The 25773-nt window shown below is 32.7% G+C and overlaps 2 protein-coding genes across 7 annotated transcripts in view; one reads left to right on the top strand and one right to left on the bottom strand.

The window, feature by feature from the left end:
* The first annotated feature begins 110 nt into the window (after window positions 1-110).
* Window positions 111-25378, top strand: LOC143204724 (uncharacterized). Of its 5 annotated transcripts, XM_076417480.1 has the most exons (13): window positions 7361-7589; window positions 7647-7837; window positions 8049-8219; window positions 8276-8352; window positions 11596-11619; window positions 11685-11720; window positions 11780-11839; window positions 11890-12111; window positions 18630-19052; window positions 22305-22354; window positions 22422-22596; window positions 25036-25184; window positions 25242-25378. In XM_076417480.1, the coding sequence occupies exons 1-13, from the start codon at window positions 7467-7469 to the stop codon at window positions 25245-25247; spliced, it is 1707 nt and encodes a 568-aa protein (XP_076273595.1). In that variant the 5' UTR covers window positions 7361-7466; the 3' UTR covers window positions 25248-25378. The 5 variants fall into 5 exon arrangements, with proteins under 5 accessions (XP_076273620.1, XP_076273610.1, XP_076273603.1 ...); XM_076417488.1 differs by lacking the exon at window positions 25242-25378 and having other exon boundaries at window positions 7359-7589; window positions 22422-22562; window positions 25036-25172; XM_076417472.1 differs by having other exon boundaries at window positions 7360-7589; window positions 25036-25324.
* Adsl (Adenylosuccinate lyase) overlaps window positions 4345-25773 on the bottom strand; it is a 49801-nt gene continuing 28372 nt past the window's right edge. For both annotated transcript variants that reach the window (XM_076417528.1, XM_076417520.1), the window contains exons 2-7: window positions 6647-6942; window positions 6317-6465; window positions 6086-6262; window positions 5785-5986; window positions 4728-4941; window positions 4345-4653 (exon numbers count right to left, since the gene is read on the bottom strand). In XM_076417528.1, coding sequence (XP_076273643.1) covers window positions 4387-4653; window positions 4728-4941; window positions 5785-5986; window positions 6086-6262; window positions 6317-6465; window positions 6647-6942 — 1305 coding nt within the window. In that variant the 3' untranslated portion in view covers window positions 4345-4386. The remainder of the gene's footprint in view (window positions 4654-4727; window positions 4942-5784; window positions 5987-6085; window positions 6263-6316; window positions 6466-6646; window positions 6943-25773) is intronic.

The raw sequence follows: 25773 nt of genomic DNA on the forward strand, positions 1-25773 counted from the left end.
TCGCGAAACAATTCTCCAAATTATCCTATAATGTTAAATCTCTATTACTCTATGACAAAGCTCTAAATTGAAAAATGTATGTGTCATCAAACATAGACCTGTCACTTTTCTATTATGTATTTCATGTCACGATATTTCATTATGATATAAAAATGTATGAAGAAACCGCTTTACCAATAAGAAGCAAACTTCGAATATCCAGTGGATCTAAAACCAGGATTTACTTTATCAGGAACTCAACAAGCCGATCCTTGATTTTCTTAAAGTATTTTGAAACGGTTTGTACTTTTAAAGGCGATGTAAATAGTTTCGTTCACCTTTGCTTTATTCTAGATTATATCATTATTCTGCCTTGGACTTGCAATTGCCACTTTCAACATTCTATTAACCAACATAATGGAAAGAACGATATTATTTGGTTTGAATTCGTGCAGCCTTATCTTAACCACTGTAGAGATATTGTATCTTAATTTTAACAGGTGAATTGCAAATATATTTAATGATATATTTAAATCCTGTTAATAAAATAATTTTTCAGTTATATTCCTGTAATATTACAAGTTCTTAATTCATTCATAAATTCGGGCTTGTTCCTGACATGTGTAATATTACTGCACAGATCACAAAGCAGCCATGTTATTATGAAAACCATGACTATAACCAATGGGACTGGATCTATAGTATGTTTAGTAGATTTTATTTGTAAAATTGTGTAAGGTTAAATAAACAATTAAATTAGACCTAAAACTAAAAATAAACATCTTTTCAGCATATCAATCTACTTAAACCAAACAACTAGAATTAAAACGGTTAAAGATGTAGGAGTTAGTGCTTTTATGCGTAAGAACCTTGTTATATATATGTTATATATAGACGTCACATGTACATAACCTATGTTTATAGCATTCCCATTATCTCATAAACCGAGACAACCCAGATCTGTAGTAACGGCAACACCCATTACATACGGTGGTACATTTCCGATAGGCAAAGATCAGCCCCCCTTCCTCGCACAAGATAGAAATCCACCGAAGGAAATCCCTTATTATAATGATAAAGGTTAGTTAAAGGCAGTTAATTTAAATTACTGTACATACAGTAAAACATTCTATCTCTAGGAAATCGTTATAAAAACAACTATAAATACGAATTTGATGAATATTTTACTTTAGAAAGACTGCCTAAGAATAAAATAATCCAAACTCATCTGGAGCAGGAAAATAAAAGTATCTGCAGTACTGTATTAAGTATAATTAACAAAACTCAGTGAAATATTTCTTCCAAAGGTACCACAACTACTTTTGCTACATTACATCTAGAAGAAGAGCGTCGTAAGAAATCTCCTTGGACATGTTCCACTCCTACATCAAGTAGAAAGTTTGAAGCTAAGAAGTATAGTCCTATGTCCACCCCTATTACGTACAGCGGTGAGTTCAGTTTCCAACATATTCCAAAAATACATATACTTAGTGTAATATAGGAACTTTTGCTGTTAACAAAGAATTAGTACCAATAACGCCACAAAATATTTCATTGTCCGAGTCTCCTCGAATATCTCCAAGAACAACAAACAGATTACATAAAAAGGCGAAAGAAGGATTCAGTTCAAAATCAGAAGGCAGTTCACCAAGGCGGCTGGGAAACATATCTGAAGAAAGATTCTCTCAGACTTTATCATCTGGAAATTGTTCAATGAAAAGGTCCAATCGTAATATTGTCTCTAACACTACCCTGCCTGGTCTTGTTCTAGACGATGTAAATTATATTCAACATAAAAGGATGAAACTTAATGAAATCAAAGATTTACCTATGTAAAGTAAATAAATAATAATTATTGATATTACCACAAATAAAAAACTATTTTTTATGAATGTTTAATGGAATTAAGACATATTAATTCGAGACACTGTATTTACATTCTAATATAACTATTTTATAGGGCTGGAAATTTGGATTTCAACATTTAGAATAGTCAACGTTTCTAAATATACTTTAAATATAGTACTCAAAAATAAATAAATAAAAAATAATAAAAAAATAATATAGTTGGTAACATTCCCTTCCTTCAAATATGTTTAGAAGGAATGTTTAATTATTATATTAATATATTCTAACAAAATATAGCAAATTTAAAGCATAAATAAGATACAGTAATGACATGAGGATTTATGTATTGGAAAATATTTTCAAAGTTTCACTATATTGAAAAATGAAATATTTCACAAAAGTTTAAAATTTAACACTATTAGCAAGAACAATTAGTTATTAGGTAATGTGAAATTCAAAATTGTGATACAATTTTTTACAATCTCTATGCCATCGCCATTGATTTTTCATAAAAGCTAATTGTTCTTATCTTCGTAGTGTAATTCCATACAGAAAATTATTTGGTTTTTACAGAATATAATATAAATAACCAGTAAGATACAATGTAGTATATATAAAAATAATTATAAAAATGATGTCAACTTTAATTACTTACAATTACAACTACCAATCCTTATAATAACGTATACATATACATAGTTTAATAAAACAGTTAACGCACATCATCTGAATTGATACCGTCGAAAAGTCGCAACGTTGCCACATCAACTCTAAGTTTTAGTTCATTTTGGCTTCGACATACAACAAAATTCTAATCTAAATAAAATAATGAAACAAAAATGATGTTATCAAATATAATTTATTTTAACATTATAGTACATCTAATGCATATGTTATCAAAGGATTTAAAACTACAATTAATTATAGTAGTTTTTTTGGTTAGCGTTCTATTTTAATATATTTACATCGAACTGTTTTTCGTAGCACCTATGAGTTCGAGTTCTAAGCACGTTTTTTTATGTAGTGGTATCCCCTGGAGGCCTGATCCACCTAATTAACAATTGTATATGCAAGTAATATATTTTACTTTCATTAGAGACCATATTTATCTTTTTACATTTAGTTCTTGTTTTCTTCGATGCAGTATTTCCTAGTAAAATCATTTTGATATCACTGTATGTCTCCTTAATTTGTTCTGTTACTACCTGTACATCACCTTTCTTGATAAAACTACATTTAATCACTGCATTCTTCCTAAGCCATGTCTCATATGTGCAAAACAGTTAGTATTCTTTTTCTGCTGATTCTATAAAATTGTTAACATTAAATCATAATTCCAGCTTCAAAAAGTGTCATTCAAGTGAGTAACTGAGCTGTTAATTTCCACTGTATCATGTTCCAACATTTATTCATGATTTGTCCATTTCTTCTTCAATGTGTCTAATCGACTTCATCCAAACTGAAGGTTTTAACCATTTCTGTTTCCAGCATGAAGAATAATATATCCGCAATGAATTATTAATTTTATGACTAATAAAACCTAATCAATTGTAATTCCAACATTTACCTTTTTCCATCATCTGTTGTTGTCTTAAGACTATTTATATTATCATCTTGCCATGAGTGACCATTGGATATATTGGTCCCATTCTGAAATATGCATGTCTCATCTAAATACACAAATTGAAATTATAAGTCTTCCTTGATTTTATTATATGCTTTTAAAAATTGTATTCTTTAAAGAGCAATGTTTGGAAGTCCCATTAGATCTTTTTATGGGTTATCTTTACACCATTTCAATCCCATATCACCCAACAGTCTATGAAGCGATGTCCTACATTCCTCAAAGAGCTGCATATCTCTAATCCGTCAATGGATACTTTCCAGACCAACAGTTTCCTCGGAATTCTATTAAATTATTTTGTTGTTGAGTTGAATTCAAGATTATATTTTTCATTTTATTGAGACATTTCAGTGACCATGCCCATATTAATATTCAGTGCAGTTTCAACACGATAAAGCATATTTTAAAAAATGCTTACCTCTCAAACCGATTTTACTCTCAAGAAGCTGTTCAAGGCAATTGATTAGAGACCCTATCTTTTCTCTTTGGCTTCAGTATTTTCAATCAGAGTAATAAACAGTAATTTGAAATTTATCAAGAGAAACAAAGCAACAAAAGAACCTTTGCCGGTTTATCACCTGTAGTTATTAGATTAATAACTAATATTTTCCTGTAACAATTAATATTTTGCCCGCTGGTTACATGTTCGAATGTTTAAGACAATATTGTGTCTTTTTTCAGAATTTACAATAAACCGAGATGGAAAATATTGTCTGATTCTTAAACAAAATTAAGGCAGGTAAGAGACTAAACATCTTGAGTGAGTTCATTGTTATTTTGAATCGAACTATATGAAAAAAAAAAGATAATGCTACATTTGGATTATGATATATATGAAATAGTATATAAGTATAGATGAAAAGTTACCGAAAATAAAAAGAAATAAATAAAACTTATTTTTTAATTAAGAAAGTATATATTTCTGTAATAACAATTTAGATTGTTAAATTTACAGGTTTAGTAATTTTACTAATATCATATAACTCCAGAACAGGTTTCACTTCCGACTCAAGAAATTCAGTGACCTGTTCGGGAGCTCTTCCAATGTACGTGTATGGATCCAAAATCTTATCCAAGTCACCAAAAATTGGTGCAAAGTAAGGATCAGCTCGGACTCGATCTAATAAATCGTTTTCCTTTCCAAATATTTTCACTTGATTACCCGCTTCTTGTGAAAGTACTCGAATTTTTTCATGACAAACCTAAAAGTTCAAATATTCACCTGTTGCAACTAAAATATCAGACATTAACTACTGCAAAGGCAGGGAATAATTACCTGTCTATCTCCACCTTTTTTAACCATAGCCATAATAATATTTTCTGCAGACATAAAAGGCAATTCTTGGTTTATTCTTCTTTGGATAACTTGTGGATAAACTACCAAACCTTGTGTTATGTTAGTTAGGGTAATTAATGCAGCATCAGCGGTTAAGAATGCTTCGGCTAATGTTAATCTTCGATTTGCTGAATCATCCAATGTACGCTCCATCCTATAAAATAATATCATCAAAAATTAGTTTTCTATTCTAACTAAATAAAATGCAAACTAATTAAATTCCATTAATAAAATGAAAATAAAACTCCAAATTAAAGCTTCAAACATTTGAAAATAGTAACAGTAATGAAATATTAAGTTCATATTGTTTCAACTTTCTCATATATTCATTGTTATAATTAATAGCAGCTTGTTAAACTCCAAATACTTAATCAGTAATACAGGAGATGGAAGTGGCATGTACTGCTGAAGTAGTAAAACTAGTTAGCCAAGCTGTAGGAGCTTTTGCCTCTCTAAAACGGTGCGTGAGCAAAAGAAGAAATATCAGGATTAAAATGTGGCTCTTTTGAATACTTATCTTGCCAATCGTTCTATATGTCTTGAGATTTGGATACTATTAGTGTTACATCCTGACACCAGTAACCTTGAGGCCTTTTAAATGTGATATTTGAGGCAAGTTCTAGAAGTTTCTTTAAGAGATTACATTATAAATGACAACTAATACACACTTGAGGAACAGAAAGGATTTGGACATGTTAAACGAGAAGCGAACTAATTTCTCTCGAACTCTGGCGAACTTCTTGGAAGGAAGGAGCAGTAAGCAGTTCCAAAACAATTTTTGTAAATAAATCAATGTAATAGAAAATGGTCTAGAAAATAAAAGTCTAACATTGACTGAGGCCAAAAGGATTGAGATTTGGTAAAGAGTATTCAAAGCCCTGCGGTATCACCAGCGGCGTAGTGGTTGAGAACTGGACACTCTGAGCACCAGCGATGGATTGATGATAATTGATAATGATGAATAATAACTTTAGAATTATGGAGAAAATTATATTACCATTGAACTGCATGTGTGTTAGCAGCGTTTGAAAATAATGATATCAAATGCCTAGCCAACGCACAACATCTTTCAGATCTCATGGGGTTTCTTTTATAAGGCATTGCAGAACTGCCAATTTGACTTTTCTCAAAAGGTTCTTCAATCTCCTTCATATTTGCTAATAGGCGAAGATCAGAACACATTTTATGAATGGTCGAACCTAAAAAATGCAGTATTTTAATGTTTTTAAAAATATTTATGTAATAGTATAAGAAATGTAATAGCATGCCAACATTTATTATAAGTACTCAAATCATACCTAATGATGCTAAAACAGAAATGACCTCCACATCTACTTTTCTCGTATAAGTTTGTCCTGTTACAGGATAAGTGTTGTTAAAACCACTAAGTTCAGCTACTCTCTTATCCAAAGCTTTCACTTTCTCCCCATCTCCGTTAAACAATTGTAAAAAGGAGGCCTGTGTGCCAGTTGTCCCTAAAATTGGGTATTACAAAAAATCTTGTTAAATAACTGAATATAAAGTAATACCTTTGGTGCTTCTGAATCTTAGATCTTCTTTAGCCCGACGCAATGCTCTTTCATCCATCAATAGATCAAACAACCATAAAGTAGCTCTTTTCCCCACTGTAGTTAATTGCGCTGGCTGAAGATGTGTAAATCCTAACGCAGGAACAGACCTAAAATATTATTAAATAAATGCCAATGATGTTCATTAATGAAATATATAAAATGTTTTTATTTATGAAATATATACTAATTACAGATACCATAGTAAATGTATACCAAAACAATTGCAGGTGGAGTAAGTCTAAATCTACTAGGCTTATTTAATATTTGATATATGAATTTTATTCTTACTTGAATTCTTCGCAAAAAATTGCTAAATTTTGGATAACGGCTGCGATTTTATATTGAAGGATATCTAATCCGTCTCTCAAGATGATCAAATCCGTGTTGTCTCCGACAAAACAAGAGGTGGCTCCCAAGTGAATAATAGGCGCAGCAAGAGGGCACAGTTTTGCGAATACATGAACGTGGGCCATCACATCATGCCTGGTCAATTTTTCTTCCTCTGCAGCTGCTTTAAAGTCAATGTCGTAAATGTGAGCCTGCATTTGTTTGATTTGTTCATCTTGAATGTCTAATCCAAGTCCCTAAAACATAGAAAACTAATGTAATATTGACACTATTGTAATTATATATTTATTATTGTAGTAACAAAAAGAAGTAAGCATAATTCTCATAATTCCCGGATAGTTAAAAACATAAAACGTATTAGTTACTATATATACCTAGCATCTTAGCCATTTTAAAAACAACACGCTTAAAATAAAAATGTGGATTTAATAAAAATCAATCTTATAATTACAGCGTTGAAAGATTAATTATGTTTAAAAACTAAACATATTTCGGCCGTTAATAGACTGATTAATGACGATATTATGTGCTGTAGCTTATATATAGATTTAAATATCAAATAAAAGTTAAATAAAAATTCGTGTAACTCTATAATAATGTTCTTTATAATTAAAAGTATAGTTTCCTAAATATTACGTTAAATTTTTGTACATATAATATCGGTGATTAAATCTAGTTTATATCACAAAACGTTTGTATTCGTCAAAATTTGACGAAACTGTCAAAACTGTAACGTCAATAATTTGAACATTTTAATATTATGCCCCACCGAGGTGTACAAAATAACGACGAACAGAAGAAAATAAAAGCTGCAAAAAGGAGAAAGCAAAAAGAACAGGTGAAGAAATGTTGCAAATTAGCAGGTTTCACTATTTTAGAGTTTGTAATGTTACCTTTTTATTTTAAGATAACAATGGATGATGTTCGAATTTGTTTTTAGGTGTTGTGCTTGATTTGTTTTATTTTAGCGTTTTATATACATTATGTGATGGAGAAACTGAGAGCGAGATATCATTATTCATACTATCTGAAATCTGTTCGGCATATTTTGCTCATTCCCCTGCCTCTGGTGGTGTCTTGTACGTATTTGGCAATAACATATGTAGACCTTGTTTCATGGATTAGTATGAGGTAAAATGTTGTTAGAAACTAGAATTTATTTGAATCGGATCTTGTGTTTAAAGTGGATATATGAAGAATTATTTAAAAAACCTTCACCATAATATACAAAAAATATTTCAAATGAAATATTTAAAAAAGATGTAAATATGTAAATAAATAAGATCCTACTATAGCAATTTATACAAAATAATAATGGCCATGATTATTATGATATTTGTAGACCAATAACTTATTATGTTTGGATTATGGTCAGCGCCAGTGGATTCCTGATGTTTTTGTTATATGCTGGTGTCTTGCTACTAGAAACTACGAACATTATTGTCTACGTTGCTTGTGCTTTAGCTATAGTTACGGGTTTTGTGTTTTTCGCTGATTTGGTGTTCATGTTCTTGTAAGTTTCCACAATATTTTGACATAATAAAATATAACAATTACTTTTTATTTTAGGAATTTAAAACGATTTCCTGCTCAATACTGGGTGGTTAAAAAATCAAAAGAACTGAAGGAAAGTTGTGCTTGTGCTGGTAATATAACTTTTATACTAATAATGATAAATTTGTTCTAAAAGAATAGTTACAAATAAAATGAAATAAGTTATTTGACTATACGGAATTAAATCAGTATACTTAATAAAACATATTTACGTATTAGGTATTGGAATTATTTCGTAGCGTTTTTTTAGCACTTTATTTTAAATTAGATTTTAAAACTGGTACAAATTTTTCTTCTGTTGGGCGAATCATGCGTTATTAATCGGAATAAGTGATTATCGGATGGATTAACATCTGGAAAATAAGGAAGATGGTGTAGGATTTCCCGTTTTGAAAGCAAGCTTCCCGTTTTATTTGAGTATTTGCAAATATTTTAAGAATCGTACTGAAACATGTGGATAGAATTTAGCGGCGAAAAAGGATTTTCTCTTGTTTTTAGAAGTGTTTTGATAGCTTTTGTTGTAAGTTTCAATCAGCTATAGTCTATAGTGAACCCACTTAAGGTTTTATATAGTTTAGTAGTTCATCGTAGATTATACCTTTCTAACCTTATAAAATTTAGAGTGGAAATGTAACTGATGTTAATGGTTATGTACGTATAATAGTTGTAACTGATTTATAGTTAATCGCAGATGTAATTTAATGCAAAAATATCTTCATTTTTCTATTGATGAAGCAATAGATAACAAACCGAAAAATGCTTCTCAATCTCTTGGAATTCAATTGATAAAGGAGTCAAATTTGTTCCTTGTTTATCATTATCGAAGCGCTTAAGTGTTTGCTTACTGTTGATAAATCAACTAATGATTTAGATCATTTTTATGTTTAGTGTTTAATATGAGTCTTCAACTATTGTTCAGTTTTTCTCGGCTTTAAACTTTATCATTTTAATTTCAAACTCTACATACTGGATAATATACATTAGGAGTATAAATGCTGACAAATTTGTTCATTTCATCGTCGTTACATTTGCCAATTAGAGCGTGACTTCCATGATAGGTTTTACTTATGTGGGGCCCACAGGTCGGATTGCTTAGGGCATCAAGTACTAAGAATGCCAAAAAATATCGATATTTTTTCAAAAAATATAAAAAAATGTCTATAGTTCTTTTAAGACTCATACTGAAAATTCAATATATTTAAAACTAGCGACCCGCCCCGGCTTCGCACGGGTGCAATGCTGATACTAAATTAAATACACTACAGAAAAAATATGAACGTTGTATATAAAAACATAGCGGCCCGCTCCGACTTTGCACGGGCATAAAATATATATGCCTATGTCACTCAATGAAAACATGATTAAAATCGATCCAGTATTTTTGGTTCATTCATTACTGCCCTTGGCCTGCACGCATTAAATTTGGAGTAAAACAATTCCTCTTCCCCTATACTTACTATGAAGATTTCCTGCTATCTTTGGAATATCTAAATTCATACAATTTTTATTACATTACACATTTTTAAACGCAAATTTTAAATTTGTAATATCTCCGAAAATATTTGTTTAATTTACATGCTGTAAGGAACCATATTGATCTATATTAATTGCACACTGTATTTAAGGTACTTAATTCGATAAGGATTAATGCCGTATTGCTTAAAATAGCTTCGTAAATAAGCCATTTTCTCACGTAAAAAGTAAACAATAAAAATGGTTAATGTGGGTTATCCCTAAAAGATAAACATATACCATCGCGGACTTTTTTGTAGACCTTTTTATGGTGTACAATACTGTAGTACATTAATGTGATCTAACTCGTAGGGTTAGGCAGCGTTTTTGCTAATTGCTAAATAAGCCTAAAAAAATAGGTTAATTTACGACATCACGTTAGAAACCTCTAAAATTAGCAATGTTGCCTTAGTATATTATGCATGTATTATACATATAAACCTTCGTCTTGAATCACTCTATCTATTGAAAAAAACCGCATCAAAATCCGTTGCGTAGTTTTAAAGATTTAAGCGCACATAGGGATATAGGGACAGAAAAGGCGACTTTGTTTTATACTATGTAGTGATGAGATTTCTGCCCTAGGTCAACATTAAAAAAAATTAATGTCTTAGAACTTAAACAATATGCCCATGAGCAATAAGTATTATCATATGATTTTCGTTATATAATATATCTATCCTGACATGTAGAAAATTGCTTCAGAAAGTGATCTGTATAGTCTGTCCAGCTTATAATCTAAATCTTATTCTAGATACTATTCTAATTTATTCTAGATATTATTATATATCACTCTATGTGTCTATTAATCAATTCGTATCTTAGTTTGCGTTTGAGCCTATGCACTACACTCTCATCGCGCACATTTAACTATTAGGCGATTGCATTGGATGCACTAATCGTCTTTCTGAGTCCTTCACACTAACACTTCGAATCACACTCGTTATGGGTTATAAGGCGATATCGCGCTGAATCAGCATATTGGAGACGTAATATGGGGCACCGACAATGATTCGCAACACTTTATTCTGGAACCTCTAGAGGATAGCTATGTTAGATTTGTTAGTTGTAACCCACAGTTTAATACCATAGGTCCAACTTTAAAATTAAGTATTGAAAATTTAAAACGCCAAAAATATCAATATTTAATTGTAACAAACTATACACTTGAAACACGTAGAATGACAATGAAAGCTTATGGCGACTAGTGTATTAGTGCAAGAACGCATGACGGACAAAATGCGTTAGAGAGAAATAAAATAATTTGAAGACGTAGAATTGGAGGTGCTACTGGACGAAGGTTGCTGGCAAACTCAGCAAAAACTTCCTTATTTATTAGAGACATAGGAAGATATTTCCAATCGGTTAAAAGTTTCGGTATTAGTTTAAATATCAATTAAAGTCTAGAGAACTGAGCAACGTTGTTTCAGATGTCAGTAACTGCTTTAACACAAGAAGAGAAAAATATTGTTGCACCACACAGTTACGGAAGCTGAAAATTGAATACCAAAAAAAGGCTAAAACAAAAGTTCTTCTAATTTGGATATCCTACCTCCTGTCGTATTTTCCAGATATTGCTCCTTCTGATTACTTTCTGTTACAATCAATGGCATGCGGTCTGGCTGAACGTCAGTTTCGTTTTCTGAAAGGTTCAACTTAATGTTGCATACTTATACCATCTCTTTTAAAACGCTACGAGTTAACGCCAACACTTCAATAATTAATAAACGTAAAGTAAATATACTTTTTTCATTTTTCTATTCTAAGAACACATGTTGTGCGTCCTGGTTAGACTACTCGTTAACACTTTTATAATTTTTTAGATGTAGATAAGTTTGAACAAGAAGGTAAGAATATTATTATTAATCTTGACTAATACTATTGGAGCTACTGATAAAAATTATAATTGCAGTTGAACGACCACTGTGCCGTTGTGGAGACAACTGGGGTAAAATAATCCAATTATCATTATTATAATATACTCATATCTCGTTCTTTTTAATACAGATGTACCTTGTACATGTGATGCTAATGATGGAACTTGCGGTTGTTTAGCTAATGATAAAGGTACAACGAAAACATACCTAACAGACAGATTAATACATTTTGGTTTATAGGAGAACCACCCTGTCCATGTTGTTTATGCAACCCAGACAATCCCGATCAAGAAACGGATATCGTGTCCACTGCAGCTGGAGAAGATTACGTTCCAGCATATCAAGTGAAGTCGGTCCAGTCACACGTCTCCAGACCACCATCTACTTTTGTTAATGTTAAGGGATACTGTATGAACCCACCTTCGAAGAAACCGCCGAGGTCATCTGCTCGTCTTACATTAGGTACAGTTTTTATCCATCGCTGTTGTGTAGAATCTATTCAGTTTAGTTGTTCTGAATAGAATTATTCTCTTAATACAAGGGTAAAGAGAAAATTAATGACGTAGTAGACGTGGGACATAGAGGGGATGTTTTATTACTCCTAGAAACTAGCCAGATGACAACTGTGTGATGGAAAATGTTACAGTTACATAGTTGAATAAAGTAAGAGAAGAACTTCGAGATCAAAAAGGCAATTTATTGGGAACATAGGAACATGCATTGCTCGAAAACCCTCTTCAGTTTTAAATTGGAATTTCTTCCGCTCACGACTCAGTGGCCTCGAAGACTGCAGACGTCTTTCGCGACAGACCTTGTATATTACCAGAAGAGACTTTGTAAGGTTATAGAAGAAATTAAATTCGTTGTCTCTTTTCATGCAAAATACATTTGCCAAAAATCACAATTTCAAACAACAGAATTTATAAAAATGATACAAAAGCACCTTAAATGAACACAATATTTTATTAATATATTTATGGTGATAAACGTTTGAAGTGGGAAAAAGTAATTTCGGGTTTTCTTAATAGATGACTCTAAAATCGCAAAATTGTAGGAATGTTCGTTTGTTCAATATTTCAAAACGCTGGACAATATACGTAAATTCGTCGGTGACACAGTGGCCTCGAAGACTGCAGACGTCTTTCGCGACAGACCTTGTATATTACCAGAAGAGTCTTTGTAAGGTTATAGAAGAAATTAAATTCGTTGTCTCTTTTTATGCAAAATACATTTGCCAAAAATCACAATTTCAAACAACAGAATTTATAAAAATGATACAAAAGCACCTTAAATGAACACAATATTTTATTAATATATTTATGGTTATAAACGTTTGAAGTGGGAAAAAGTAATTTCGGGTTTTCTTAATAGATGACTCTAAAATCGCAAAATTGTAGGAATGTTCGTTTGTTCAATATTTCAAAACGCTGGACAATATACATAAATTCGTCGATGACTCAGTGGCCTCGAAGACTGCAGACGTTTTTCGCGACAGACCTTGTATATTACCAGAAGAGTCTTTGTAAGGTTATAGAAGAAATTAAATTCGTTGTCTCTTTTTATGCAAAATACATTTGCCAAAAATCACAATTTCAAACAACAGAATTTATAAAAATGATACAAAAGCACCTTAAATGAACACAATATTTTATTAATATATTTATGGTTATAAACGTTTGAAGTGGGAAAAAGTAATTTCGGGTTTTCTTAATAGATGACTCTAAAATCGCAAAATTGTAGGAATGTTCGTTTGTTCAATATTTCAAAACGCTGGACAATATACATAAATTCGTCGATGACTCAGTGGCCTCGAAGACTGCAGACGTTTTTCGCGACAGACCTTGTATATTACCAGAAGAGTCTTTGTAAGGTTATAGAAGAAATTAAATTCGTTGTCTCTTTTTATGCAAAATACATTTGCCAAAAATCACAATTTCAAACAACAGAATTTATAAAAATGATACAAAAGCACCTTAAATGAACACAATATTTTATTAATATATTTATGGTTATAAACGTTTGAAGTGGGAAAAAGTAATTTCGGGTTTTCTTAATAGATGACTCTAAAATCGCAAAATTGTAGGAATGTTCGTTTGTTCAATATTTCAAAACGCTGGACAATATACATAAATTCGTCGATGACTCAGTGGCCTCGAAGACTGCAGACGTTTTTCGCGACAGACCTTGTATATTACCAGAAGAGTCTTTGTAAGGTTATAGAAGAAATTAAATTCGTTGTCTCTTTTTATGCAAAATACATTTGCCAAAAATCACAATTTCAAACAACAGAATTTATAAAAATGATACAAAAGCACCTTAAATGAACACAATATTTTATTAATATATTTATAGTGATAAACGTTTGAAGTGGGAAAAGGTAATTTCGGGTTTTCTTAATAGATGACTCTAAAATCGCAAAATTGTAGGAATGTTCGTCTGTTCAATATTTCAAAACGCTGGACAATATACGTAAATTCGTCGATGACTCAGTGGCCTCGAAAACTGCAGACGTTTTTCGCGACAGACCTTGTATATTACCAGAAGAGTCTTTGTAATGTTATAGAAGAAATTAAATTCGTTATCTCTTTTTATGCAAAATACATTTGCCAAAAATCACAATTTCAACCAACAGAATTTATAAAAATGATACAAAAGCACCTTAAATGAACACAATATTTTATTAATATATTTATGGTGATGAACGTTTGAAGTGGAAAAAAGTAATTTCGGGTTTTCTTAATAGATGACTCTAAAATCGCAAAATTGTAGGAATGTTCGTCTTGTCGGTCGGAATGTGTGGCTGTCGACGCGATTGTTTATTGGAACACTCACTACTATTTTTGTAGAAGGAATTCGTACGGAAACAGAAAACACTGGTTGAATAAAAACTTGTTCATGTGTTAAATACCACATGTGTTCGACGGGAGGATGGACAGGATATTAAGTTAGGTTAAGAAAGTACGGAAGCGTTATGGAAGTGGTACTGTTACAAGGGGTAGAGAAAGGGGCGTTTTTTTTTCATATTCCAGAATGACCAGCTAGAACCAAATGGTTTTTTGCTGATATCGCTTCGGGTTCGGCATAGAGTAGTGTTTTGCAGGTGACAAAGACCCTGGGTTACGACTTACGACTGGGATTGTTGTAGTTGGTTTACTACCGAGGTTTGTGTATTGGTAGGGATTTGATCAGATTGTTATCGTGTTTTAAGTCGCCTAAGGAGAACCTGATATCGAGCATGTTCGTGAAACTCTTCACGAACATGGGATGCCTGATTCGAGGTGAGTGTTGATGTTCCTCATGAACCATAGGGGATTGACAACACTTGGAGTAGTTCAAGTTGTCTCTCAGAGACGTACCTGTATCACACCTGTGAGGCTGACTGGACGGACTAGCATCTTATAGAGAATCGCTTTCTGTGGGATTGGGAGTTTACTTTTTCTGCAGAGGAATGGGAAGAGTAGACTGTACACGCCATTGCCTTTGCAAATAGCATGCTGGATTTGGGCTGACTATTGGAACCTGCGGTCTAACTGGAGACCGAGGTATGATACCTTTTGGAACCAGGGGATAGGGACTTTGTTCATTTGGAAGCGATAAGCCCGGAACTCCTTCTTGCGTTGGAACAGAATAACCTGAGTTTTGGTCGGGTTAAATTGTAGCCGCCAGAATTTGTAGCACGCATTTGCCTGGTTCAGTTGGACTTAAAATCTGTCGGGACTGTAACCGGTGGTAAAGAAAGCTGTATCATCTGCATAAAGTGCGGCGTGGGAATGTTTGTGGAGTGGAAAATCAGTCATATAAAGGTTGAACAGGGCTGAGGCTAATGGAACACCTTGCGGGACTTCTGCGGAGATCTGTTTTCGAGAGGAGACTGCGTCGCCGAGAAGAAAGAGAAGTCATCATGGTGTTTTTTTAAGTGTGGCCTAAAGAGTTGTAGCAGTCGCTACATAACTTCAATATTATTTAGTCAATGAAGGTACTCTATAGCGCTTGTTAGAACAGTCCATGGCACATTATATATGTAAAGGTAATCTTTTATATATTCAAACTAATTAAGTTTCTAATAATATTTTAAAAAATATTGAAACGGATGAAGAAGGCTGTTAAAAAGAGAAGAAGATCGTGGTCGAATCCCGAAGAGGCCTTATAGAGGGCTGCATAGTTTGCATTGATTGAAAAACAAGGTCAAGTAAATTAAAATGACTAAAGGAATTGAAGCAGATTGATTATTAAAAAAGATGTTGTCTTCCATTATCACATCGTCAGACCAGACACATATTTAGTGGATAAGAAAAAATTGAGAGAGATTGGCTAAGAAGATTCGATGTACCTACAACATGGCTCGAACCTTCCCCATATGGCTCACATTTGTATTGGGCTCCAAAAATCTCTTAATGTTCCAGTTCTACAGTGACGGAATTATGACTTTTGTCAAAAAAGTTAGAAAAGGATATCGATCAAAACAGTACATCTAGTTATTTGATAACGCCTTCAAAACAATATTTGATTTGGATTAAAATTCAGTTAGTATCTTTTTACCCAACAAGTAATTAGGCTTGTGAAGATTTTACTTGGGTCTGTCGATATGATTCTAAATTTAAAACAAATAATTAAGTGAAAAAGAAGTTTTTTCTGATGCTTAAGGAATTTTGTTCGTAGATTATTTCCAAACTGGCAAAACCTTAACCATTATGGTTAATAATGGTAAATATTTAAATTTTGTTTTCTCCATTTGAGTCAAATGGGTGGAAAAATTCATGAGAAAAGTTGATTTAGAGTAGAATAAAAACATTTATCATCAAGATAAGTCACCTTCTCAAAAAACATAGCGAAAACTAATGAATCAAAGTAAGAATCCTTGCAATATCTACTCTACCCGCCAGATTTACATACCTCTAATACCTGGCTGTTTTTGCAATTTAAAAAACAGTATCTCGGTACTCATACGAATTTTCATTTCAAGAATGGAATCTGTTTTTTTTTTGGCTCAAATGACCTCTTTCCCGAATTCCTTTTAATATGTTGAGTAACTAAATATCAATCAAAAATAATGTATATTTGAAGCTTAAGCCACTGATGTTCGTAAGATGGCATTATTAATGTTTAAACCAAAATTCAGTGAAGCAGTGTTTTTTCTTACTTTTGATACCAAATTTTCAATAATACGCATTTAGACTCAAACCAAATGCCGGCCATAGACCAAAGCAATGATGCCTTGGTTCCCTCATTACATGATTGACCGAGACCAAAACGAGGATTTCAACATCTGGAAATTCTGGAACGAAAGCCAGCAACCTATATCCTACACTTAATATAGTTCTAATAAAATGCACAGTGTACGCTATAAATGACGTGCAATATACTGCTAAATGCTGTTTGTAAAAATTTAAAATTCGGTTTAAATTCGGAAACATTTTCTCCTAGTTAAAAAGAGACAGAATGCCGTATGATGCGTCGGAACATGTAAGCGAATTAATCTACAAAATTTGATTTGTAATGATACTACTCGACTTTGTTGTCAAACGTAAACGTTGTAAAGTAAAATTCATTCAAAGTTAAAGCGTTGAGATGTACTGAGATCATAAATATTAACAAGTCAATTGAAAAATCCCCTGGCAAATAGATGGCGCTATTAGAATTAAATCCATATGTTTTTTTAATTACCCCTAACCCTCAAAAGATACGTGTATAAATTTGACAGCTGTTGGATCATTAGTTTGTGTATTATACCATTTTGAGTGAAGCAGCTTTTGTTATTGTGAATAAAATTAGATATATAGATAAAAAGGAATTTCGCGTGTTGATAAAATATTGCTTTTTGAAGGGAAAAAATACAGTTGAAGCAAAAACTTGGTTTGATGCCGAACTTCCGGACACTGCCCCAGGAAATTCAACCATCTAGGATTTTGGTATGCTAAATTTAGACGTGGTGAAATGAGCACCGAAGACGGTGAACGCAGTGGACGCCCAAAAGAGGTTGTTAGCGGCGAAAACATAAAAAAAGCCACAAAATGATTTTAAATAACCGAAAATGGAAATTGAATGAAATAGCAGACACTCTAAAGATATCAACTGAATGTGTACATCATATCATTCACGAATATTTGGGTATGAGAAAGCTCTGTGCAAAGTGCGTGCCGCGCGAGCTCACTTTTGACCAAAAACAACTACGAGTTGATGATTCGCAGCAGTGTTTGCAGATGATCAAGCGTAATAAACCCGAGTTTTTGCATCGATATGTGACAATGGATAAAACATGGCTCCATCATTTCACTGCGAAGTCCAACCGACAGTCATCCGAGTGGACTGCACACGATGAAACCGCTCCAGTCGGCTGGCACAACAGTCGGCTGGCAAGGTTATAGCGTCTATATTTATTGGCGAAAAATTGGCCGCATTTGAAGAAAAAGGAAGTGCTGCTTCACTAAGAAAATGCACAGTGTCACAAGTCAGTGAAAACGATGACAAAAATGCATGAATTAAGTTTCGAATTGCTACCTCATCCACCGTATTCTCCAAATCTGGCGCCCAGTGACTATTTCTTCTTCTCAGATCTCAAAAGAATGTTCGCTGGAAAGAAATTTTCGTCGAATGAAGAGGTGATCACCGAAACTGAGGCCTATTTTTAAGCAAAGGACAAATCGTACTACAAAAATGATATCGAAAAGTTGAAGAGTCGCTATAATCGGTGTATCGGCCTTGAAGGGAATTATGTTGAATAAAAAAAACTAATTTTGCCAAAAAAATGTGTTTTACTATGATAAGCCGGTGACTTTCCAACTGACCTGTTATATGTAATGCCATATATGGTATAATATAAATGTTGATAACGTTCATTGGCTGTTTTATTGGATAGACTATGAAATGACCACAATAACATATAGTATAGTTTCACTAGACAAATGACAAGTACTAGTAGAGATATGTGACTTAGGCAAAGCCAAAATTACCAACCTTATATTATTTACGTATTTCCACAGATGTTTCAACAAATCAATCGAAAGCGAAGTTCAATAGAAATTCGAAAAGTGATATCCAGATCCATACCGTGTATAACACAGACGAACCGGAATATTCGTCGAATATGCCGGAAGTTACAGTGGCTCACGCCACTATGAGGCAATCGAACGCACTCAATGCTCAGAACCGTGATAGTTGCTATGGGGATTCGAGAAAATTGAAAGCCCGCAGCTACGGTAATGCTAGCGCAAGATCCCTAGCAAAACCAAGCGAAATCACGTATCGAAGCGTTGACGAAGTTATGACATCTAATGCGGGCCAATCCAGAGCTCACAGTACTACTAGTTATGGCGTACAATCCAATGTGGCAACGAGAAAAGCAAAAACATCTGACGGTTCTGGAACACAACGAAGTTATGGTATGCGCTCCGTCTCCCAACAGAGTAAGAATGCTTAATTGTCCTTATTTTTTTGTAATATTATAACCAGATTAAATTTGATATAAGCATTTTTTTAAATATCCATTGATACACTTTATCTCTTCTCTCCTCACCTCATCTTCAATTATCGATAGTTTAACTTCTTCACCTGATTGCTATCTTGATCTCTAAAGTTTATTTAGATGTAAATTTTCGTTGGTGATGATGTGAATTTAGATGGAAAATTCATGTGAAATTTCTTGATGGTCGAAAGTCGAAATTAGAAATAGAAAAGAAATGTTATTGTTATCCGCTAAAAGATCTTTTTCGCATAATTGATTGTTTATTGAGTGGTATTATATATATATATATATATATATATATATATATATAGACTGTAGTACAGGCAGTCCGGATAGAAGGTTTCTTTTGAAGTTCTTCATACATAAATCTGACATTTTTTAGGAAACAATGTACACGATGGTTCACACATTATTCCAATCAACTGTCTAGGTTTTAGGATCGTTGGAGCTCTTCTTTCGCAGCTTAGCGTTGTCTTCCATTATAAAGTACAATTACAATCACAGCTATTCTGTGAATGTTAGCTCTGTGTAGGCCCAGTTGTAGTGTCTTTGTCGAAACAGCGTTACTCAAGTAAGTGTTGAATTTTGCCGTTATAATTCTTCTTAATGTTCGTCACAATGATCACACATTTCACCGATCGCTAGTTCTAACTATCACCGAACAAAGCGTATAATACACGTAAATATAACCTGCAAGATTTATCACATCGCATTATTTACACGTTTTGCAAACATGCAAATAGATGTTCTCTATTGCATGGTGTTTATGCTACTTTGTCTATTCCCTGTAATGATAATCAGGCTTGACCATATCCATTATTTTTTCCATATTTTCCATAACTGACCTTCCAGAGCGCGATACTTCTATCTGTGATTATGACGAAGAAAAAATATAGCGTCTTTTTCTTGTTGATGTCAATCTTTGACGTCAGTTCAAATAAAAATGTACCAATTATGACAAACCGTCAAATAAGTTTTAATAACGCTTTTATTTATTGTATTAGTTTTTATTGTATCTCAATGTATTAAAACCATATATTGGAAAATTAACGGATTTCTTTTCAGTAAACCTCTAGAATTTTGAGGCTTTACTATTTTTATATAGTCTGGAAACGACGGTCGTACCTTCCTCTTATTGTTATAATAAGTCTTGCAAACTTATGTTTAGCATGAGCAGAAATAGAAAATTTTAATTCATTATTCTCAATCATTTCTATTTGTGACGGATAACGTGCACACTCGTTATCTAATACGTATGCGGAAATCTAGTTGTTAGCAAATGATAAAGCAGTAAAATATATGAGACATCGTTTATTATTATCTGTTATATATCTCATACATTTAGTTTTATTATAAATAATTATGAAGCAAAATGTTTTAACATTTTTAACAAATAAATGGTTTACAAATAACATGTCAATTGAAAAGTCCCCGGCCTACCATAACATACCAGTAAAACAAATTTTTTTGGCAAAATTAGTTTCTTTTATTCAACATAATTCCCTTCAAGGGTGATACGCTGATTATAGCGACCCTCCAACATTTCGATACCATTTTTGTAGTACGATTTGTCCTTTGCTTCAAAATAGGCCTCAGTTTCGGCGATCACCTCTTCATTCGACGAAAATTTCTTCCCAGGGAGCATTCTTTTAAGATCTGAGAACAGGAAATAGTCGCTGGGGTCCAGATCTGGAGAATACGGTGGATGAAGAAGCAATTCGAAGCCCAATTCATGAATTTTTGGTGCATTATCTTGGTGAAGCAGCAATATCTTTTCCTTTAAATTTAAATGATTCAAATTCGGTTGTTTTTCGGCGATTTCGTCCTTCAAACGGTCCAATACCGCTATGTAATAGTCGCTGTTGATGGCCCATCGTTTTTCGAGGTAGTCAATGAAAATTATTCCATGCGCATCCCAAAATACAGACGCTATAATCATAAACGCATCGATTGTAGAGTTTTCCCACGCTTTGGAGCGGGTTCATCGTGTGCAGTTCACTTGAATCACTATCGAATGGACTTCGGAGTAAAATGATGGAGCAATGTTTCATCCATTGTCACATATCGACGAAATTCGAATCATCAACTCGTCGTTGTTTTTGGTCAAAAGTGAGCTCGCGCGGCACCCACTTTGCACAGAGCTTTCTCATACCCAAATATTGGTGAATGACATGATATACACGTTCAATTGATATCTTTAGAGTGTCTGCTATTTCATTCAATTTCAATTTATGGCCATTCAAAATTATTTTAATGTAATGTAATAACCTCTTTTGGGTGTCCAATGCGTTCACCGTCTTCGGTGCCCATTTAATCACATCTAAACTGAGCATACCAATCCTTTATGGTTGATTTTCTTGGAGCAGTGTCTGGAAACTCAAAACTTTAAAAAGCAATATTTTATCAACACGCAAAATTCCTTTTAATCCATTCTTTTCACAATAACAAAAGTTGTTCCACTCAAAAATGCTTTAATTCACAAACTAATGATCCGACAGCTGTTCAAATTCGACAGCATCTTTTGAGTGTTAGGGCTAACTAAAAAATGGATTTTATTCTAGTAGCACCATCTATGTGTCAGGCCGGGGACTTCTCAGTTGACCTGTTATATGCTCTGTACCGGTAAGGATTCGTAATCACCATCTTATGATTATAGAACCAACTGAAACGATTTAAGTCGCTTTAGTTTTTATTATTCTTTGTTATCTATGAATGAAAAATTATGGTGAATATATTTTGTCTAAATAAAGATTCAAAACAAAGCAAAAACAGTAAGATATAGTGATTCAGAAACCAAGCAAACAAATCACATAATTTGGAGGAAAAATCGCTCAAAAGATGATCATTATAACGAATAATTTAATTGATTGATTGCTATTGAATATACTATAACAAAGTTGTTTATGAGACCACTTGTTGCTAAATCAGTTTTAAGAAAAACATTAAAAAAATCAATCAAAAACGCTAATATTCACCGTAGAGAGTGCAATGGCTCTGCTTATTAAAATTGAATTTATTTCGTAATGATATAACTAATTGGTATCAGTTTTACTAACGACACCTTTAATATTAAGTACTATAGCGGAGACATCAATATAAAACTGCATTTTTCATTTATTGAATACAATAAATTGTGTTTCATTTTTATTAATATTCATTTTTCCATTATATTTTTTGTTTATTGTTGTTTTAGTTTCTCCAAATTCCCGACATTCCATTGTACGAGATCAGAGTAGATCAATGGTATGTATTTATTTTAAAATGATAAATCTGATGAAATGAAGAAATATAAAATTTGATTTAATTTTAGGTACCCCACACACCGCTGGAAAGATCTTTGCCGGGACAAGTGTCACAGAGAAGCGTCAGTGTGTCAGCTAAAATCAGTAATAAGAAGCCATCGGCATTGTCTACAGGAATGGCAGCGTCTCGGCACTCCGCTTACGAAAAAGTATTGAGACCAAAGACTGAACCACATAACTTAAGTAATTAAGTTAAGTTTGCAATGATGCATACGAGTCAACTCCACAAAATATTTTGTTTTGAAAAAATATTGGATTATTTAGAGAAAAAAAAACCAATGTTTTCAAAATATCCACTTTTTAATATGTGGGAACTAATTTTCGTAGCACTTCTTACATTTTGATTGAGGTAATTCCAAAATAACCGTTTCTGATAAATTTCCCATTTTTCTATTTCACAAGTGGTAATCAGAAGGTAAACAGTTATCCTTGAAAAGGATTAATTTACGTCTTTTATCGGCTGTTACTAGTCTCTGTTCCAACAATAAGTTGTTCAATTTGTTCACTTCTTGGTGGCTGGAAAGGTGGTAACCTCTCCGAAACTTGAGAGTCCTTGAGAGTTTGAGCTGGGATTTCGACCTATAACTATTTGTTGGTCCCCCAGGTCATTGTCACTAATCTGACTGTTGGTTGAAACCAAAACCAACAATTAGGATATGATGGAGCAGCATCATCACAAGTTACTAAAATTGTTTGATGGGCCTCGACAAAGGATTTTTTCAAATCAAAGAACAACAATAATTATTGTCGAATTAATTTAGCGTTCCATGACAGTGAATAACTCAAAAATACTGAATGATACTTCGAATTTTCACCAATAAATATCGCTGATCAAAATACAAGCAAACATATTTTGATCAAAATGTAGTCTAAAAGTACACAAGGTATTTCTGCTCACATAAATATTTTTAGTTTGGATTAATTTTTTTTGATGCATCAAAACGTTTCAATGATATGATGTTTAAGGAATTGCATACCGTTAACACAAATCTTATGATTTCGGTATGATTCCAGCCCTGAAAACTTTGGGATTAAATATACAGATACAGTAATCTGATGCAATTTTCAATTTATGCCCTGGTTCCAAGTAAAATACTAAATAAGTAGATAGTTGAGCGAAACAATTGAACTGAATGATTTTAGTTTTAAAGACTCATTTATTAGACAGCTTAACATTTATTAAGGAAATGAGTTAAGTAGCGTATTAAGTTATTTACGAAGTCCTCATAATAATAATTATAATATGGATACAAAATAATAATGAAGCTACAATACTTATATCTACAAATACAACTGATTTCAACTTTTCCAGCAGACGTACCTAAAGAAGCTGAATACTACGGTTGAACGTAATTAACTATTTTGACTCATAAATATTTATTGACGATTTCTCCAACTTCCACAGAGACTAAAAGAGCTTTTTGCATCAGCCGCAGTATACCAAGATAAGGCGAAAAGTTATCGGCCTGGTAATGAAAGACTGTCATTTTCAGTTAAAAAATTATTTAATTTTTCTACATTATCTTCCTTAACTTCAAAACAGTTGGTCCAGAGTTCTTCTGGCATTAGTATTCCTTTTTGGAATCAGGAGAATAGGGGAGATGAACGAGCAAATCGTATCCCAAATTGTGCAGTTTTGCCATCGCCAACGTACTTCTTTTACGCTGTCCTCATGAAAGACCTCTTCTCACGAATTTTGGCATCGCTTGTAATTGTTTGGCCTGTTTTAAAGGTAATCAATTAACAGGATTTCTTTCGCACCCAAAACATGCTGGCTATGAATCTTCTACGGCTATGAAAAAGACAGCTACTTTGGTGCTGAACCTCTGGCTTCCACCGATTATTTCAACAGTTGTTTTGCTTCTGGCATGCAGTGGTAGATAAATATAATGTCTACGGCGACAAATTACCACACAGAATCGGTGTAATACTTGTTGAATAGGACCGAGATAGTTGTGATAATTTTTGCATATATATTCTTTCTGCAAGATGTCTTGAAGGCGCGTAGGTGAATTTCTTTGCGAATTAATCCAGTTAAAAAGAAGATTTCTTTATATGATTCCAATATATACCGCATGATTTTTTAATTTCAAATCGTCCAAGAAATCTGTTACAGAAGTCATATGAACAAAGTACTAATTATTATGATTGAAAATAAATTAAAATTTGCCATATGAACTAAAGATATAATGACAGGAAACATATATCGTTAATTGGAGCACCAATTCTGCGAAAGGGCGATAATTTTTCACCTTACCTTCGTATCTGTGCAAACAATATTAGATGTGTAATTAGGACGTAAAAATCTTTCCATAAATGATCCAATATTATTTTGATAATTCAATTATTAAATTTAGACATGGATATACTGTTAGATGTGTCACGTATCTATGTACCATTGCAAAATTATTTTCTGGTAAACTATAGACATGCAATCACAAATTATATACGATTTTTATACTATTTAATGATGTTCACTAATAACAGACCTTCATATAATAATTAAAAGAAACAAAACGCATTTTATCTTAACAAGTAACTTTGTTATTAATGCATAGCTTTGATATAACATATACTAATATAACAGGTGTAACTAAATCAATTATTACATCAAATTTGCAGTGGTAATCAGAAATGTTTCAACTGCAGTTCGTCCCATGTTAACCCTTAACCCAATAAGCGAAGACTACAAGGCACCTTCTCCAGTACCATCCTGTTCAAAATTATCCAACCGTAACTTTCCAAGCGAGTGTACCGTCACTATTAAAAAAGTTTGCCAGTAATTTGCCAAATTATTATTTACTATATTAACTTCTTCTTAATTTTAGAAATAATAAATTGTTAAGGACTTTTTACAGAAGATGGGGCCATACAGTCCATTATATATAATTTTTATAATTAAGCATATACATTGTTATTTATTTGTATTCTTATTTATCCAATTGGGTTTTATTAGAGTAAGTAAATTTTTTATAATAAAATATTTTGATACTAACAAGTGCTTTTTTACGTAAAAATGGGTGAAAAAAATAGAAAGTGTATTTGAAGAACATCTTTACTATTAAAATCTACAGTAAATGTTTAATCTTCGTAGTTATTACTTAATGTCCTTTAAAGTTGCTCAAAAATAAGAAAGATATGCCAGAAAAAAGAATCGAAAGATATTTAGTTGTGTAACCTTGCTGTGGTCTGTTTCTTTAACCAGTCGCCTTTTCTTTCCTTGAATATATGAGTTTTTCGATATCAGTAGTCGGTGGGTAGGATTCCGGGGAGGCCATAAGGTTGTTCCCTTTTGAATTTATTCAGTTAATAGGAGTCAAATTAATTATCAAGAAAAGAAAATAAATTGACGTTGGAATT

Source organism: Rhynchophorus ferrugineus, unplaced genomic scaffold, assembly GCF_030347505.1.
Source record: "Rhynchophorus ferrugineus isolate W39M unplaced genomic scaffold, kcgeb_rfMv2 rfM1, whole genome shotgun sequence".
Lineage (NCBI taxonomy): Eukaryota > Metazoa > Arthropoda > Insecta > Coleoptera > Curculionidae > Rhynchophorus > Rhynchophorus ferrugineus.